Genomic DNA, 18,506 nt, shown 5'->3' with positions numbered 1-18,506 from the left:
TTATGCTCCTCAGGGTCGTGGGAGGCTGGAGCCTGCATGTATTAGTCTGAAGGCAGAATACGCCGTGACGTGTGCAGCATACAACCATGATTTAAAAAAACAAAACAAAACAAAGCTGGGACGCTGCGAAAGAGAGCGAATCAAAATCAGAATGCAGTCGTTTGTATTCACCAACGACAGATTCACGAGGTGTCTGTCTCAGTACAGGTCTGGTATAAGACCTCAGTTTCAGCACGATTACAAAAATGATACTGTTTTTCCTTCCCGACTTGAAATTCTTCTGCAAAATCTTTGTCATCCAGCCAAAAGAATAATTCACATGTCTTTCAGTGAACGCTCCGTGTCCAGGCCAGATGATTCTCAACGAATTTCCAATGAATTTCCAACGTCAAAGTATCTGTTCTGAGGCTGGTCAGCCTCAGAACAGATACTATGACGTTGGAAATTCATCTTGAATTAGCCACACGAGACCGAATCCAATCACATCGTGTCATTTTTCAGACAGACAATCAAAGGTTTATGAAAACATATTGCTGCGGCTAAAAGCCTCAATGTCGCAATTTATGTTGCTGTTTGCTACTGAATTTCAATTACAGCTCCATAGAAAATGTGTTGGCACCAAGACCGCTTCCAATATACAGCATCATTTCAGACCAAAATGGTGCATGAATAAAATAACACAATGATGCTATTTTTCAATGAGCTGATAGCCAGATGATTAGCACAGAATGAAGGGGAGCACACGGTGTATTAGGGTCATTTGAGCAGGTTTCCTGTGAAACACGGACGCCGTTATGACCCATGGCGCTGTTCTGTAACAGCAAATGGCCAGAACACAGCTGCAGGTGGTTGATAGGGCTGCTGATGAATCCCAATGAGGTGGTGATCGCTTCACCAGGTGATGACTTTTAAAACTTGCGGCCTGTACTTTCTTTTTGAGTAACAGCTCGCTCACCAACAATTAAAATCCCAGCCCACCTCCTGCCTTCATTAGTTACCCTGCAAAGGAATATTTAGCTCATTCTTGTGTCTCAAAACATCAATAATGAGCTGTGATTAGTTGAATGCCAGCTGTTTCAGACCAATCACAGGGAAACTAATTATTTTCGTCGACTAATCTGTCAATTGATGACATGTTTGGTCTATAAAATGTCACAATGTGTTCATCAGTGTTTCCACAAGCGACTGATGTCGTTCTCAAATGTCTTGTTTTCCTTTTCAGTCGACTGTTACAGAACAAGAAGAAACAGGATAATATTCACATTAAAGAAACATTTTTTCTTATAAATAAACTCAAACTGAGTGAATACCATCGCACCGCATCTTCACAACCAGCACATGTGGATTGTGTACATGTGGATTGTGACAGCTCTCGCACAGTCGTCACACTCTGTATCACTGGAGGGAATCCGGTGATGGAGCGTAAAGAGCGACTAAGACTGCGTAGGAAGGTGGACGAGGGAGGACAGGTGGGCCGAACAAACACGACCTTCACACATGAGACTGTTCATGTCCAGATGTTCTCCTGAAACAAACCAGGTAGTCTTGTTCTGTCCATCCATCCAACTTCATCCGCTTCCCCCGGGCCAGGTCACGGAGGAGGGAGCTCTGGTAGTTCTGCTGTGTAACCTGACCGAACTGTGATGAAGGTCCACATGCTGCTGGTGATATTTGTCGTTCTGGAACTCACTGGCATGTAAACTGTCTCATCATCCATATATGAGGCTCTGCAGCTGGAGTACAGACGTGTTATACCTGAATACTGCCTTTACCTGCTGCTCACAGCCGACCTCCACCTCCACGCTTTCATTTCATAAAGAGCTCTTTCATACCGTGATGATGTCAAATGAAGAGACACAAACCGTAGCCGATCATAACAATCAACCACGTAGATATGACTACCGGAGTTTCCGACAACGAAATGCCGAGTATCCAGAGACTAAAGACCAAATCTAAAAGTGAGCAGAAAATATCACAAAGAGACGCGGTAATAGACAGACTGTGATCCTTTTGTCAGATGGAGAATGTGCTTCAACAATAGAAGTCTTCTGCAGAGAATGCTGAGCCAAAAATATAAACCAAACACACACACACACACACACACATTCCACTGATGAGAGTGGAAACAGAGCACTTGCATGGCAATTATAGTTTATTGAGGGCACACAGAGTGAATGAGATGCTCAACACCAGCGCCCAAAATAAACTTTAATGCAGAGTCAGTTTATTTTTTGCCTTATCTGTGAGATGTTTGCTCAAAGTGCTAAGTTTATGTTCTCGCACCTTTGTTTGGGAACAAGACCCGTCTGAGCTGGCAGATGGAAACACGCTCAGCCAAATAAAGTGGTAATTCAGGGAGAGCTGCAACCAAACTAGGGAGACAATGAGTGGGCAGGAACATGCCGACCGACTTCCAACAGCTCTGCTGCAGAAGCCAACTGGAACTCACCAGTGTCCGTTCTCCGCTTCCTCCACAAACTGGACCAGGTCTCCCGTCTCCAGAGAGAGGTCTCGCGCCTCAGTAGACTCGTACGTCAGCTGCACCCGGAAGCGACCGCCATCGGCCTGCAGACAGGAGCGACGAGTCAAGTTACATATTCACTGAACTGCAGATGTCACAGATAAATGTTTAATGATTTTATCTGTACGCCTCAGAAAGCTACGTAGTATCTACAGTGCATGTCATATTACATTCACATTATGTGGTTATGACCTGACTTGCTTATCAGTGACTGCAGTTCGAGTGAAACCACTGGGTATTTTTAAGGAGACATCGGGAACATTGCCAGCTGTGTTTGTGGTGATCAAAACAGGTATTTTTAATCAAATCAAGATGTCTAACCCTAAATAATATAACAATTATACTCATTATCGCATCATCTGCAGATTATTTTCACCATCCATCGATTAGTCGTTTGCTGGTGAACATTTCCCAGAAGGTGAAACTGTTGTCTTCACATTGCCTCTTTTGTCAAAAGCCAAAGACTCGTCATTTACTTTCATAAAAGACAAAGAAAAGCAGCAAATCATCGCATTTAAGAAGCTGGAACCAGAAAAAGACACTTCTGTTTGGAAAACAATCAAAATAGTCGTCAGTCTTTTGCGAGCTGCGTCTTTACTGCAGCTGGTCGAGTCACAAACATCTTGAGTGGCTGGAATCTTCCTCTAAAACTTCACATACAGTTATCATTAATATTTTCAGCCTAACGAGGTAATAGCTCATCGGGACCTGCAGTGTCGGATACATATCTAATCCAGGTTTTTATTTTTTCTGCTGCTCATGGTATATTTATTTTTTTCTAGCTTCAGGTTTTGAACATTAATGAGGTTTCCAATCAAAAGTTTTAACTTCAGTCTTTCGGTTATGTTAAATCTTTAAGATAACGCCGTCGTGACTTCAACACGCTGAGAGTGAAATCTGAGCAGCTTCATTAAAACCTTCAGTAATTAGGTTTTTTTTTATTATTGGGCAGGGGCTGAACATCACACACATTTAGTGTGTGTCTGCTTGATTAATGTATGTCCAATATTCACTCTGCCTTTAGTTTTGTCATCATTTCACAGGTTCAGAGGAGCCATACTCGCCTCTCCCTTGTCATTTTAGACACGTGGTTTGTGTTGTGCAGTTGTTTTGTACAGTGCTGATGAGTGTGAGGTTCTGATCACATTCAGACACCACATGAGTTTTTCTTTGCTGTCTTCCAGTTTTATTCCCAGGCTGGATTCATAATATTTTCTTTCATAATATCCACAAATATTTTAATTTCCCATGTATCATCCAATGAGAAAATGGCAATTCTTTGAAAACTTCTGTTTGTGTGTGTGTGTGTGTGTGTGTGTGTGTGTGTGTGTGTGTGTGTGTGTGTGTGTGTGTGTGTGTTAGCCGTGAGCCTCCACTGTACATCACACAGATTATAATGGATCTGGAGAGGCTGCCGTGCCCAGCAGACCTGTGCGGCTATAATCACATCCTTTCTTCTCTCCTCCTCTCGCTTCTTAAATGTCAAGTCGTCAGTGCCCGCTGCTAATGAGACACATGTCCATGGGAAATAATTAAGCTTCTCTTTCGGGGGGGGATCAGGAGGGGATTTAGTAGAAAAAGAGAGAAAAGTGAAGGATGAGCGGAGAGGAAATGAGGGATGAGCGGAGAGCTGTCGAGGGACGGTGAGTGATCGTGGAATGTGATGATTTATGGCGAAAGCTGGCGTGACCCAGCAGGACTGTAACCGAAGCGCTCCAGCTACATTTCTCACTTATGCTGATGATTGACAACCTACTGTCGTGTTTTAATTCAGAATGCTATTATTCACAACTTTAGCTTTTCATTTAAATCTATTTTCAACACTGAGTCTGGCGATGCTTCGGGTTTATATCTGGGTGTAACTTCCCTACACTTCCTGGCCAAAGTGAGCTGCAGTCTTGAGCGATACCTACATTTTTATTGTTGCCTTCCTCCTCTGAAGAGTTGGAGGATTCCTCTGCGCTGGAGGGGATCGTCTCAAAGTCGTCCGTGTCCATGGAGGGGAGACGCCGCTGGGCCCAGCCTGAGTGCAAGCAAGACACGTTATTAACCACCAAAATGTAGACAGAAACAGGAGGGAGATCCTTATTCCACTCGGCAGGTGACAGGAAACCATTGTTAATACCTTCTTATACATCTAGTTATACTGCGAAGGCCTCAGGGGACACGCCTACCAGCTGCAGACAAATAGCAAGATGTCACGTTGGGCTGCACGATGGGCTGATTTGGCACGTCCGGAAAAAGTTTGAGAACCGCTGCATTAATTAGCCGTGTTGAGCTGCTGGGTGGATGCTTTTGCTTCTCTGATTGAGTTGCAGCGTAAACAGTCTTCTACAGTTCAGTGAACCAAACTAGACAGCAACATTTCCAGTGTCTGAGCAGAGCCGACATGGACGGCAGAGACTGCAGTCTGCATCCCATCTCCTGCTGACAGTCGATTCCCTCGTTAAACTTCGATGACTACAATCTGACTGACTGATAAAGTGAGCTTTAGTTGTCTCAACTAAGGGTCACGGTTAGGTCACACATCATGTGGGTCACTTTGCAAGGCACTGACAAATCACCTGTTCTGAGTGTTCGGGGGACTATTTCCTTGAACGACAGTGATTAATACTCGTTTCCTGTATCAATGTGCATCAGGAAACATGGACGAGAGGCTCGTTAGAGAGCGGGACATAAGAGCTAACGGTTTGCTCCTCGGCTGAGCTGTAAAGTTAGCTTAGTAAGCTAGCTGTAGTAATTAGCTAGTCTCTTGTACACTAGTAGAGGCATACATCCTTCTGCGTAGGGATACAGAAAGAATATAGTTCCAAATAGTTCCCTCATTTTCTGGAGATACTTCTGACTGCAGTTAAACATTTTCAAGACTGTCACACATTGTGGCTTCACACCAATCGCTGCAATAAGAAGAGTTACACATGTGAATAATGTGAAAATTAAAGACCTCCACCAACCATCGACATGTAAAACTGAAACCAACTCCACAACAACACCAGCACACAAATGAGTGTATTAGAGATGAGTCCTGCTCTGCAGTTACCTGGTTGGGAGGTGGATCTAGGGACAGCGCCAGCAGCAGAAGCAGTGCTGCTAGTCATGCTCTGACGTTTCCTGACTGCAGCCATAGCACCGCGCAAAGTATCTGGAGAAAATGCCAAATGCTTTATACCTTCTTTTTTCAATATGATCGCCGTTCAACATCTTCAACCGCAAGCAAAGTTTCAAATGTGAAAGCTCCGATAAATAAAATGAAGTTCAATCTACAGAGCCGAGAGAGCAGCGAGCCTCTCCTCATGCAGAAATCAAAAAACAAGTACAGACGCTTCAAAAACACCCAAACTACAACAGAACTGAGATCTGATACTAGTTCAATTTACTCATGCATCACATCACAAATCACAATTCAACACAGCAGGCGAGACGAGGAGGCATGGAAAGAGATCAAGCACCAAAACACGTGCGAATACAGTACACATACAGCACACACATAAAGAAAATAAAATAAGCTGTGAGTGATTCACCAGACAACAGGCTGAAACACCCAACATGCTCAAAACCTGCACGTGACGGAAACATCTCGGCATGTTCGTGTACCTTCATAACCAAACGGAGTGGGATCACTCTTTATCTCGTGTCTCTTGCTCTTTATGCTAGCAGAGAGCGGACCTGGCCGGGGAGGGGAGAAACAACATGCAACCAGAGGATTAGTTACAAACGGACATTTTAAACAACGCATTTAAGATATGACATGAGTACGAACAGGACCTAGTGGTTCTGCTGGAGAACAGGTCTTCATGGTCTCAGATTCCAGAACTTTGTTTGCAGTTTACTGACTGTTCATTTCTTCTTTTTTTTTCTAACTAATGACCACCCGGAGTGTTTGAAGACTTGAAGGCTCACGATGAACTCTCTCTACTCTAAGCAGCCCCACTCTCATCAGCTGCATTATTTATCAGATAGAATATAGAATTCCCACTGCTGCATGTGGTCTGAGACCGGACGGTAATCATTTCTCACAGGCGGTAAATATAAAGAAGTGCTTGCTGGATATTCAGACCCCGAGCACATTTCTGATGCTCATCTAGTGAGACGGTGTGAAAAGAATTCCTTGACAACTTAAAACTGGATGATAATTAAAATGATTTGATTTTGAACCGCAAAGTTAAAAATGTTACAGTTGTGTATGTTGTAGCTGTTTTTTTTTAATATGAGAGCATGAAATTCAAACTTGGACAGTGCAGGACGTGTTGTGCATAAATTACTTTGTCCTACATGTTATGACTTAAACAGATAAGTGAGTCAAGGGCTTATTAAAATGTGATGTAAACATACGAGTGTGTTTGCAGAGTGTGGTTCACTTTATTTATGTATTTTTTCAAAGTTTTGGCCATCAAAAATGAAGACATGATTAATACAATGCTTTCAAGTACTTGTTGTGAAAGAAATGTGTCAGAATAAATAAATGGAGTGTCAAAATAAATAAATGTAGTGTCTAAATCAATAAATAGAGTCAAAATTAATAAAAATAATGTCAAAGTCAATAAATAGTTTCAAAATCAATAAATGGTGTCAAAACATATAAATATAGCATCAGAATAAATAAATGTAATGTCATAATAAATGAATATTGCATCAAAATAAATAAATATAATGTCATAATAAATGAATATTGCATCAAAATAAATAAATATAATGTCAAAATAAATAAATATAGCATCAAAATAAATAAATGTAATGTAAAATGAATGAATATAGTGTCAAAATAAATACATTTTGTGTTGTGTTGTGTTTTTTTTTTTTGTTTGACTCGTCGTTGCAGGAGAAGCGCAGGTGTTACTAATAAACACTAACGAGGGCTCTTTTCTCTTCAAGTGTCTCAGTCGGCCATGACGGCCTGACAGTGAGTCAGCGTGAACACAAGGAGCGATCATTAACCTGATTATTTTTATTATTATTCACACCTGTGTGTCTCCTACTGTGACATGTCAACATGTCTTCAGTGTAAAAGGCTGTTTATCAGGTAACCAATAAAAAAAAAACCTAATCACAAGGCTGAAAAAGTCAAATCTGAGTGACACTCACATGTATAAAATTAGCCGTAGTGCAGCTGGTTGTATGTTTCTTTTGTAGCAGTGACATCTAATATATGTTCCTGCTTTCAGGGCACATGGTGGATAACAACTACGATCTGAGGCTGAGAAGCTGCAGACTCGCTCTCGACGCCACTGAGCACTTAATTCGTCGTACAGTTAAAAAAATATAAAGAATATAAAAGAAGACAAGATCGGACGGTGGAAATAGTTCAAGGGAAAACTTCAATTGGAGTTTTTTAATTCCTCTCCTGCCTGCTCGAAAATGAACCTCTCATCTGTGTTCCTGCAGTAGAACTGCACTTCTGCTGCCACTTTGAATGTCACCCTGCGCTCCAAATGTCAGCTTATCAAAATTCGTATTTCCTTTACTTTTAATAAAAAAAAGAATATGTATGTCTGCTCATTTGCGGCTCTTTTCCCCTCTAACATTGTTTTTCATTCTCGGCAAAGGCTTGACTTTTTCTATGCATCTCATAAATTTCAAGAGAGCAGCAAATAGGGAGCCGGTAATAAGAAAATTGCTTTTTTTTTCTTTTTTGTAAGCCACACTCTTTACATGTACACTCATACAGATTCAATCCTGGTGTGTTTTGGTCATGACTGACCTGAAAATGCAAAGTATTTGTTGAATAAAGAGAGCCAGGGGAAGTGCTGAAGGACAAATCTAAGTAAACAGTGTTTTTCTCATCTTGTAATTGGAATGCTGACACATTTTGTTCTACCTCTAAATATAGTATATGTTATTCTTTGCATTCATTCTAGTGATATAAGCTGTATAAACCTTAGTCTACTGTAGATGTATGTAAGTAGCATGTGTTGTCTTTTAAATCTAACTAAGGTCACAGGAGGTTTTTGAATGAACATTAAGCTTACACACAGAAATCATTTAGCATCTGAACATCTGCAGGTCAGTTTTAATGCTACAGTCATGAAGCTAATTAGCCTTGTGAGCTACGGTGCAGAACAAGATGCGTCCACGCTCGTAGCTAATGTGTAAGAAAGCTAACGCAGGTCGTGGTTGAAATTCAAAGCTCGTCTTGTTTGTGTTGCAATCATGTTGGTGTTAATGGTGAAGTTAAAGGTGTGATTTGTAGAATATGGCCAGAATTAAAAGCCAGCTCCAGTAGTATCAGACAACAGCGGCTCATTGCTAGCTATACCTGGCTGTAGCTAGCTAACGTTAGCTAATAAGTTACCTGTGGAGCCAGTGGCCCTCGAGACGTAACGTATAACCTGTTGTTTCTTCAGAATCTGTTATGTTAGCTCATTTAAAAAAAAAAAAAAAAGTTTTAATCTAAGATTTCGTACCTTTTGTATTGTTAATGTTGCAAACTGGATTTGAATGTACAGCAGTTTGTCACAACTGCAACTGTAATAATTCTAACAAAGCTGGAAAAAAACAAACATTTACTTTAACTGTAACATGACATTAAGTGACAACAGAGGAACTTTCTTTTGCCTGGAAATTATCTTTATTTTCACACCTTTTTATTCCACGCTTGACGACTGAAAGAGCCTCTCGCACAATGCAGTGTTATAATTAGGCTTCTCCTGTGAACGCTCATTCACTAGTCTGCAGCGTGCGACTGACTGTGTGTGTCGGAGTGGTGAATGTGGACAGAATAGAGAGAGACAGACTGTACAAGCAAAGAAAATACAGGAAGAGCAGAAGGTGGAGGCAGGAAGACGTTGGACAGCTAATCATGTACCTTTTGTGCGTCTGGCGGCGAAGGAGGAGGAGGAGGAGGAGGCGAGAGAGGAGGTTAGAGAGAAGCGGCGGGGAACCTGTGTCTCCTTAGCAGCTGGTTCTAAAAGCCAGAGCGAGGTCAGGGAGGCAGGAAGAGACACGGAGAGGGAGAAGGAACGAGAGCGAAGGGAGGGAAAGGGAGAAGAAAGGTGGAGGCCGAGGAGGACGGACAGAGAGACGAGGCGTTAAACCAAAGAAAAAACAGAAGGAAAAGAAGGGACGACGTTATCAGTTTTGTATTCTTTACACCCATCTTCACATGAAAACACAAAGCTTTGAAGCTATTTTTACAGTCATATATATATATATATATACTGGGCAGTTATCAAATATATCAAACTGCTTTAAAAGAGCAAATCAACACTTTGAGCAAAAGGAGAGAGGAAGCAGGAAGTGTGTGAAACAATGTTAAACAAAACAAAGGTCACGTGATGACAAACAGCTGCACGTGGAAGGACGACAGAATCTCACATGACATGAGATGGAAACGGCAGAAGACAAACGGCAAGGACGTCGACATTTTTCTGTCTCTGTCCAAACAGATATGCAGTTTTAGTCACATAAAACACGCAAATAATTCAAGCTCGGGCGCCGGTCAAGGTGGTTGGATCAAGATTATTGGAGGCTTGTTAATTAAATGACAAACTTTAATACATTAAAAGAAGTTGTTTGGACTTGAGTTTCTGTGTGCGGTTCAGTAACATAAAAGGAGGAGTCGCATTAGATCTGGACAAAGTACGAGGCTTCTCATAAATATCTGTCAGCCATCATTAACTGAATAAATATGACTTTCCAGCATCAGATGTCTCATTATACCTGATGCAAGATCGCTGCAGCACACTGGTTCAACAACTCTCACTGAACGAACACAATGACACTTGAGTGTGAATGACCGGGATCAACCATGTTGGAAAGCTGCAGGTTGTTTTGTTGCCGCTGAGAAGAAAACGCTGTGTCGCTTTATAAAACCAGCCGAGCCGCGGTGTGAATGTCGGAGTGTCGGAGCAGAAAGAGCCGCTCTTGATTTCGGTTCTTTTTTATAGCGATCGAACACGTTGGGTGCAGCGGTGAAGCTGCAGACAGCATTCCTGCTAACGATCAGTCCGTTCAGCAGGAGGACACCTGCCATCGACTCAGCATCGAGTTCCAGCTCATACAGCAGGTGGAGCATTCAGGTCCCGAGTGTGTTCGTACAGTATGTTGTATGACTGCAAGACTTTACAACAGCCTGCACTCAGCTGGTTTATTCTAGTTTTACAACACAAACTAAGCTGTCATTTCATCATGACTTTCACTGAAAAAGTCACTGAACCCCTGATGATTGATTCAGGTCCACATCTGGACTGCTTCTATTTGAAAATGTATTAATCATTTTGAATTTCGTGTTTAGTTTCTACAATCTTTCATTTTTTAGTCCGTCCCTCACGAGGTTTCTGGATTACTTTGGGCTCCCCCGCCCTCCACCACCTCGTTTATCAGCCTCATTTGGAGCATGTGTGTCTTGAAGACTGGCTGATCTGCCGCGACATGAAAAAGCAGAACCTGGAATCGAGGCTCGTCCTCCTCCAAAAATGTTAATACGCTTCCAAATGTCAAGAGGGCTCGAATATTAGAGGGTGACATTTAGCGCCACGCTCGCCCTCGCCGTGGTGTCACCACTGCCGGGACTCTCTCTTTCAGTACATCTGTCTATCTCCTGCAGTCTCCCTGTCTTCAAATGCTGCTGTCTCCTCCACAGCGCCCTGTCTCTCTCTCTCTCTCTCTCTCTCCCCTAAATCACAGCTTCCTGCTTGCAGTGCGGGCAGATGCAGACGATACTGACATGAACAGATAAGAGGGGAGTCGAGGGAGACGTGGCCTTTATTATGCTCAGACACCGCGGGCGCTGGGACACACGGAGCGAGATCTGCCCGACGACAACGAGACACACACTGACACTGAAATTTATATAACATGAGAAAAAAAAAAAAAAAAAGGAGGACAGCAGCAGCTGAGTGACTGGACAGATACGAGGGAGACGGTGCTGCTGTTCAGGATGATGAAGATGACGATGATTATCATTATGATGACGATGACAGAAACAACAGACGATGACGACGATGGTTTGGACAATAATGCGGCTGATGATGACGATCTTGATAAAAGGCGGCAGAAGCGAACACCGGACGTGTCGCTGTTACCTGCTGGGAGAGACCTCCTGTTTGAGAGGCCCTGCAAGGTGAAGCGTTTCCTAGCGTTAGCGGCCGAGTGGCCTGATTGGCCGGTGGAAGCATCAGCTGAGAGGGAAAGCAAGAGGGAGCAGGAGGGTTAGTTAGTTCAGCAGGGGGGAAAAAAAGAAGAGGATCAGGTGTCGACTGTCTGAAAGTGCTGAATATAAAATGTTATACATGATGTCTGAGTAGAGATGTTGATGATTAACTCGTCATAAAAGTACTGACGATCAGAGATGGGCACGAATACATCGAAAAAGTACAAATACTGGCTTTTCAAATATATCAAAATGAAATACAAATGGAAGGAAATGAAAGAAACATTAATTTAAAAAACAAAAAGACTTTCTATACAATCTGATATTATTACGTTGTGAGTAGCACTGATACAGGTTGGACTTTGTGTTTAGAATCGTGCGCTTGAACTCCGTATACTTTATTTTACTGACAAAACCCATCTGAGAGCAGGATACAAGATCAATATATTCAATCTTACAGTGTAAGACTGATGGACACAGCGGAGTGCAGCAGGAGGAAGTGTAAAAATGCACATTTTTGGATATAAGATCTTTTTTTTTTTTTCTTTATAAAAACGCTGGTTCCAGCACAACCACATGAATCCAGAAAAGTCCAGGAAGATATAATGAGAACAACCTCACCCTCACTTTTCAACAACTGTATCTGAAGTGCCCTTGAGCGGGGAAATCAACCCTGAATGGCTCGAGTGGAGCTGCTCAATAATGCCCAGACGAGAGAGAATGAAGCAGCACAAAAGAAAAAAAAATCCAAAAAAACAAAAAAAAGAACCACAGAAGAACAGTTCTACGCAGAGAGCAGCCTGTCAGCAGAAAAAAAGTCAGCAGCACAGAAAGACACTAACTCAAATCACTCATCCATTTAAACATTCTGCTCATCCATGAAAGAGTTATTCAATATGAAGTCACTGTAAAATAATCTCGCAGCCTTCCAGCACTCTGATCTGCACATCAGAGCGACTCGTCCTGGTCCTGCTCCACCTACAGAGTCCATCTGTGTCTGTCAGTCCGGGCTGAAAGACACAGTGACCTCGCTGTGGTGATTCCCGGTTCTGTATCGCAGGCAGCTGGACTTGTTTCAGGTTCTTGGAGACGTTTCTCTTCTCTTCTAACCAACCAGAGGGGAGTCGCAGGCTTTGAAACTCTGCGTGGGAGTGTCCTTACAGAGTCCTTAAGGTCACATGTGGGTTATGTTAGGGCTTCCAGCCCTTCACACCTGGGCTCACCTCGCCCTGTCAGCCCACATGAAGGTTCAGAAAAAGCCTGCATCTCCCCTCCAGTTAGTCTGGAGAAGCCTCTTGGATGAGAGGTGACACTTAACAATGCAGCACTAAGAATCACCACGACCTTCATCAACATACACCGTGGTGCTCAGCTCTGATTGGCTGACGGGCTTCAGATAATCTGTAACAACCGTGTCGATCGCCACTCCACAAGTCTTTCACTACATCAGGTACTTCCTGCTTCAGGCTGCGTCTGATGGTATCACATTGTTTATCATTCGTTCATGAAACTCTTGATATTAGTATTAGAGGACAGTGGTTTGCTAGCTAGCAAGTCTTATTTTTAAACAGACTACGGGATTATATTTAATGCTTGTGTGCTTTATGCAGTGCTATTATGTTTAAATCTCACTAGCATGATATTATCTTGGCTAATGGTATGGTGAACAACATTTCCATTGCATAAGAACCTTTTGGGAAGTATAGTGTTCCAGGTATTAGTCAAACCAGAGTCAGAGTTATTGCTTGTGAAAAACTTTAGATTTTAATTGCAAACTGCATGAAAACATACATTAATGGTCTGATTGGGGTTTTGTGACCATAGCAATTGTAAGATAAATCCTGTCGAGGTGCCCTGTCCATTAATTCCTGATGATCGGACGCCTCTAAGATCATTATCCCGTCCATAAATCGGTTTATGTAGAAAAAATATGATCTTGTAGCTCTGAGACATGCCTGAGATCTGTCACATTTTTGAAGTTATTTTTTACCATCAGAGTTATACAGTGAGAGTTGTCACAGGAACTAATAGAACTGATAATTAAGCACACTCTAAACCGTGCTAATTTGCCGAACATGTGCGCGGTTAAACATCAGGTGGTCAGGTGTAAATGACTGAAAATGGGACGTTAACACCTCTTACACAAACACACAGCTGACGAGCCAACACATCCGGAATAATGTGACGAGTGCCCGTCGAGGAGGCACGCGTGACCGCGAGTTATTCATCGGTGGGAAGCAGCTGATCGGCGCTGAGATGTCAGTGAAAAGTGTTTTCTGTCAGTTTGGGTCGGGGGTGGCTGAGAGATTTCACAGCGTAAAGCAGAACTAAATCAGCTCTGTAATTTTGGACCGATAACGCATCATGCAGTGCGACGCTTCTCAAACTTTTCTGGCACAGCCCCCCCAGAAGCAGAACATAGTTCAAGCCCCCATCTCACAGTATTTTGGCAGTCGTTACCAGTAACTCAGGAAGAAACTAATAAATAGGATCCAAGCTGAATGTGAGTGAAATAAGGATCAGCATGTAAATCATATTCAATAAACTGAGTCTCGCTACATTTCTGTTCTCCTGGTCACCAGATCTACAGAAACAAGCACTGAGGAGGCAGAAAGGAGCGGAGACAATGTAGTGGAAGGAGAAGAAGTGTTTTGTTGAGTAGAGCGGAGACAGAGTGTTGAAAGGAGGAGCAGAGAATAAAAAACAAGGATGGAAAGAAAACAGTGGCAGGAGAAGTGACAGGCGGAGGGAGAGAGGAAGAGAAGGAGGGCAGGAGAGGAGAAGGTGTGAATGGATGAGAGGAGGCAGGTGTAGGTTTGGACAGTTGGCTTTATAATAGTGGTCAGACACCCATTTGAGGGGCGAGACCAAAAACAACAGCCGCTGTCAACTGTCCCTAACCTTTAGCTTTGTTCTAGCGGTGGGGATTGGACGAGGAGGAGTGTGTTTGTGTGAGCCGGGGCGGAGTGGAGATGAAATGCATGAAGGAATCGAGGACATGAACCAGGAGTGCAGTCGCTGCTTTTCTCTCTCTATAAGGCTGAACTCTGCAGAGCACCGTCAGTGTTACAGAAACATTCGGACCGGTCTCCGTCTGTATCCGACAGAATCAGTCCACACTGACTCTGAGAGAACATTCACACTGAGCCTGTTAAATCTGTCAGAGCTGTTCTTTTTTTATGTTGTTCAGCGTTTCACACTCGTTTTCACACCAGAAACAGTGCTTTAAATTTAGACGGCTTAACACAAACGTAGACGGCGAGATGAGCATGTGACCGATCGGATCAGACACATCAGCAGCATGTTCGGCTGAACCAGAACTCTGAGGGGGCGTTAATGAAGCTGTGAGCTCAGTTGGACTTTAGAAAGACGACTGAGACAGTGACCAGTGTGTTTCGTCAGATACAGTCTTTTGACTATATCGTATTATAAAATATTCTTAAGTTTATTATTTCACATATTTTCTTTGACTTGCAGCCGTCCATAATATACTGTTGCTTTGATTTAGACCAGAAAATAAAAGTGACGGCTCTTAATCGTTATTACACAATAACAATGAGCCGTTAATCTGGACCCTGTGAGCTGTGTTTAACCAGCTGTGTGAGAGGTTTAAGTTAAACTTCAGAGACAGGGACCTCTAGTGGTCCTACAAGGCACCAAACCTGGATTCAGACTAAACCACAGGTGCAAGCTTTAAGCTTTAAACTTAAACGTCTGATTCACATCTCGACCGGAGCAACAATTTCTCATATAGAGGCATAAAATTGCAGCTGAGCTCATTGGAAACTCCCTCAAAGCATTACTGAGCGTATCACGTTCACAAGAGTGGGACGGACAGACGTGCTGAAGACAAAATGCCTCAGTTGCAGAGGCATGAGAGAGATGGTAGGAGAGGAGGTGGTTCCCTGGAGACGACTGTGGTGGAGGCCTCCTGTCGCCTCGATTTAGTCTTAGATTCACTAATCCCGCCCACACACACACACACACACACACGCGCGCAAACACACACACACAACACTCTGGTCAACAGAACCATTGCTGATAGACTGCTGATATTCTCACTCACTGGAAAGTAACACCGAGGGCTTTCTCACAAGCGTGAAATCGTACCTGTTATCTTATCCCCAAGTGTTTCACAACTGTGTGTGTGTGTGTGTGTGTGTGTGTGTCTGTGTGTGTGTGTGTGTAGAGGCTGTCCTGTATCCCTGCATGCTTTTGGCCTGACTGCGTTTCCAAGGGTTGATAAGTGGCTTTGAGATGTGCATTTTCAACATGTACATGTATGAAGTACAGCATCCAGGTTTAGATGAGAGATTGTGTGTGTGTGTGTGTGTGTGTGTGTGTGTGTGTGTGTGTGTGTGTGCGTGTGTGCGTGCGTGTGTGTGTGTGTGTGTGTGTGTGTGTGTGTGTGTGTAAGCACGTGCTGTCTCGCCTGGAATTTTATTTCTCTTTACACTTTGCTGCCACAGTAAACTCGATAATGCGACCTGAGGGCTCACACTTCACTCTCCTCTCCCTCAGTTTATCCTGTTTCCTCCTGAAGGTAACGGGACACGTTGGCTTTTTGCAGGACGAAAAGACAAAGAGCTTAGAAATAGTTTATTGTGGTTGGAGTCATAGTGACCACTCACCTCTCTTCTGCCTCATATTAGGACTGGGGTCGGTCCTCCTGAAGCCCGACTCTGGACTCGATGAATCCGACTGTCTCAGCGCCATCTTACGCACATTCCTATTGGATCAGAGGGACGGGTAAAAAATTGGTATCAGCCGATTAAAGTGGCCGAAACTCTGATGCTGGGTTTCAGATCTGGTAGCTCACCTCATGGGGGCCCCGAAGATATTGAGCTGGCTGGCTTCTGTGGACACAAGAGAGACATTATTTAATACTTTTCATCAGGCAACAACAACGCTTCTTCAGTGCTTTCACCACAATGATCCACACGACTGTCAAATAAACTATTTATGAGTGATGAGTTGCATTTTCTGATCTGCCGCCTCAGTGATTTAAGTTACAGCAACTACAGACTACACTGTTAATGTTTGGGAACGCTCACCGACGTGGTTAAAAGAGTGTGTAACATTTAAATGTAATGACACAGACCAAAAGACTCAGAAAAACACAATACAGCTCTGCTGACAGGACAACAGGACAAATACACACCGATCAAGAATCAAACTACTGACATGTGAAGTGAAAATCATCTCAGTATGATGTTCAGACCAACACTGGTGGGATCAGCTGCTCAGTTATGACCTGAGCAACGTGACAAAGAGCTTTACTTTGGTCATTTCCTGTTTTATTTTGTAGGTTTCGTCCTCATGCTTCATGTTCTGATTTACTTCCTGTCTTTGTCTCTTTCCCGTCTTTTTTGTGTTTGCCCTGATTTGTCTCACTTGTCTCAGATTATCCTCCTGTGTGACAATATCATTAGTGTCCACATCACTGAACCCTCAGTTTTGTGTATAGAAAATAATTACGCCATTTATACATTTTATTTACTTACTTGCATACTTATCGAGCTGCACTTTCAGACTTGGACACCTGTAGTATCTTACTATCTAATTCACAAGCCTAACACAAGTACTGTCCTCTACAAACACATCAGACAGCTTCTCCCTCATCAGGTTGTGTTAGACTCTCAGTTCACCCGCAGGAATATCAGCTGTAAGTGGCAGAAATTCAACCTGGAGTTCAGAGATGTCTAGTTGCCTCTTCAGTTCTTTGTTGTCTGACTTGGATTCAGCTCACTGTTTGTTCCCTTGCTAAACCTCGTCACATCTGTATCTTCACACTGGTGTCTGGTCCTCATGAGTCCTCATTACAACAGGTCAAGATATCAAATCATAGAGAACAAACAGAACGGGACACAAAACGATCTCACCGCTGTTTTTCTGACCAGCTGTGAAGTGGAGGGAGGGAGGTTGTGTGTTTGATGAGTCCTAATCTTTCCTCTCTTTCCATTCTCACATTTTTTTTTTTTTGTCATTTTCATGCTTAAAATGTCTCAAACTGCTGCGTCAACTCCATGTGCTGCTTTTATTTATTTTTTTATTTTTTTATTAGCCTGATAGAAGTGATTTTTGTGGCGCTATAAAGAGAGAAAGAAACATCAGAACAGTAAAGTCACCGGGAGGATGCAGCTTTAAGATATCAACCCATATCTAAACAAGGAGCTTCATAAATGCAGAGTTAACAAATGTGGCCTGCCACAGGATTCTGCTGCGCGACAAGAAATCTGCAGAGAAGAATCTAGTAAAATAACTGCAGACAGTTAGGCGCAGCCTCAGCCAAATGCATAGCTCACATAAGTGAAATACCAAGCTCTGTGAATGATCTGGCTTGTCACCTCCTGTTCCAAGCAACCAATGAACCTGTCGCAGAACCTGCCGACTCAGCGCGGAGCCATTCCACATGCTCCAAATATTGTGCTCAGCAAAAGGGATATGTTTTTTCATCATGGATCTAGCGATGTTTTATTCATAAAGACTGCTCTCATTGAGCTGTGAGAGGAGAACCAGAGAGCAGCAGTCAGGAGCTGAATGGAGGAGCAGGCGTTGTTGCAGAAACATGCCGGAATCAAACAAAGTCTTTCCTTTTCAGACGAGTGGATCCCGGCCGGCACCGTGTCAGCGTGAGACTCCGGTGCAGAGCCGGACCTTCTGGAGGAATAAACACCTCATATCAGATTCGGCTCTGATCCGGAGCCGTTTAGCGACAGGAGGGTTAGAGCGCAGAGATCGTTTTTAATGTATTTGTTTTTAGTTTGGGATTAGAGGATTTATCTTCACTCCAGCAGCGATCCGCGGAGATGAGGTGTGTGGAGCTTCAAAGGAAATGTGCTTCACTTCATGAGTCCTCTGTTGAGTGCTGAGATTAACGAAAGGTTGACCTGACAT

At 43.1% G+C, this 18,506-nt stretch overlaps 1 protein-coding gene and 1 long non-coding RNA gene across 8 annotated transcripts in view; one reads left to right on the top strand and one right to left on the bottom strand.

Annotated features, from left to right (window-relative positions):
- Positions 1-18,506, bottom strand: part of mcf2l2 (MCF.2 cell line derived transforming sequence-like 2) — a 99,424-nt gene that overhangs the window by 9,737 nt on the left and 71,181 nt on the right. For 5 of the 7 annotated variants that reach the window (XM_037114318.1, XM_037114319.1, XM_037114322.1 and 2 more), the window contains exons 26-33: positions 16,429-16,465; positions 16,241-16,338; positions 11,542-11,637; positions 9,324-9,422; positions 6,116-6,187; positions 5,562-5,663; positions 4,435-4,544; positions 2,450-2,565 (exon numbers count right to left, since the gene is read on the bottom strand). In XM_037114318.1, coding sequence (XP_036970213.1) covers positions 2,450-2,565; positions 4,435-4,544; positions 5,562-5,663; positions 6,116-6,187; positions 9,324-9,422; positions 11,542-11,637; positions 16,241-16,338; positions 16,429-16,465 — 730 coding nt within the window. The remainder of the gene's footprint in view (positions 1-2,449; positions 2,566-4,434; positions 4,545-5,561; positions 5,664-6,115; positions 6,188-9,323; positions 9,423-11,541; positions 11,638-16,240; positions 16,339-16,428; positions 16,466-18,506) is intronic. The other 2 variants (XM_037114323.1, XM_037114324.1) reach the window with 2 other exon arrangements.
- On the top strand, positions 7,401-8,007 carry LOC119028403. Its single transcript, XR_005077703.1, has 2 exons — positions 7,401-7,541; positions 7,684-8,007. It is a non-coding gene; the product is annotated as an uncharacterized LOC119028403 (long non-coding RNA).

Source organism: Acanthopagrus latus, chromosome 11 (genome assembly GCF_904848185.1).
Source record: "Acanthopagrus latus isolate v.2019 chromosome 11, fAcaLat1.1, whole genome shotgun sequence".
Classification (NCBI taxonomy): domain Eukaryota; kingdom Metazoa; phylum Chordata; class Actinopteri; order Spariformes; family Sparidae; genus Acanthopagrus; species Acanthopagrus latus.
The sequence above is the reverse complement of the archived record's forward strand: the minus strand, read 5'-3'. Positions and strand labels throughout refer to the sequence as shown.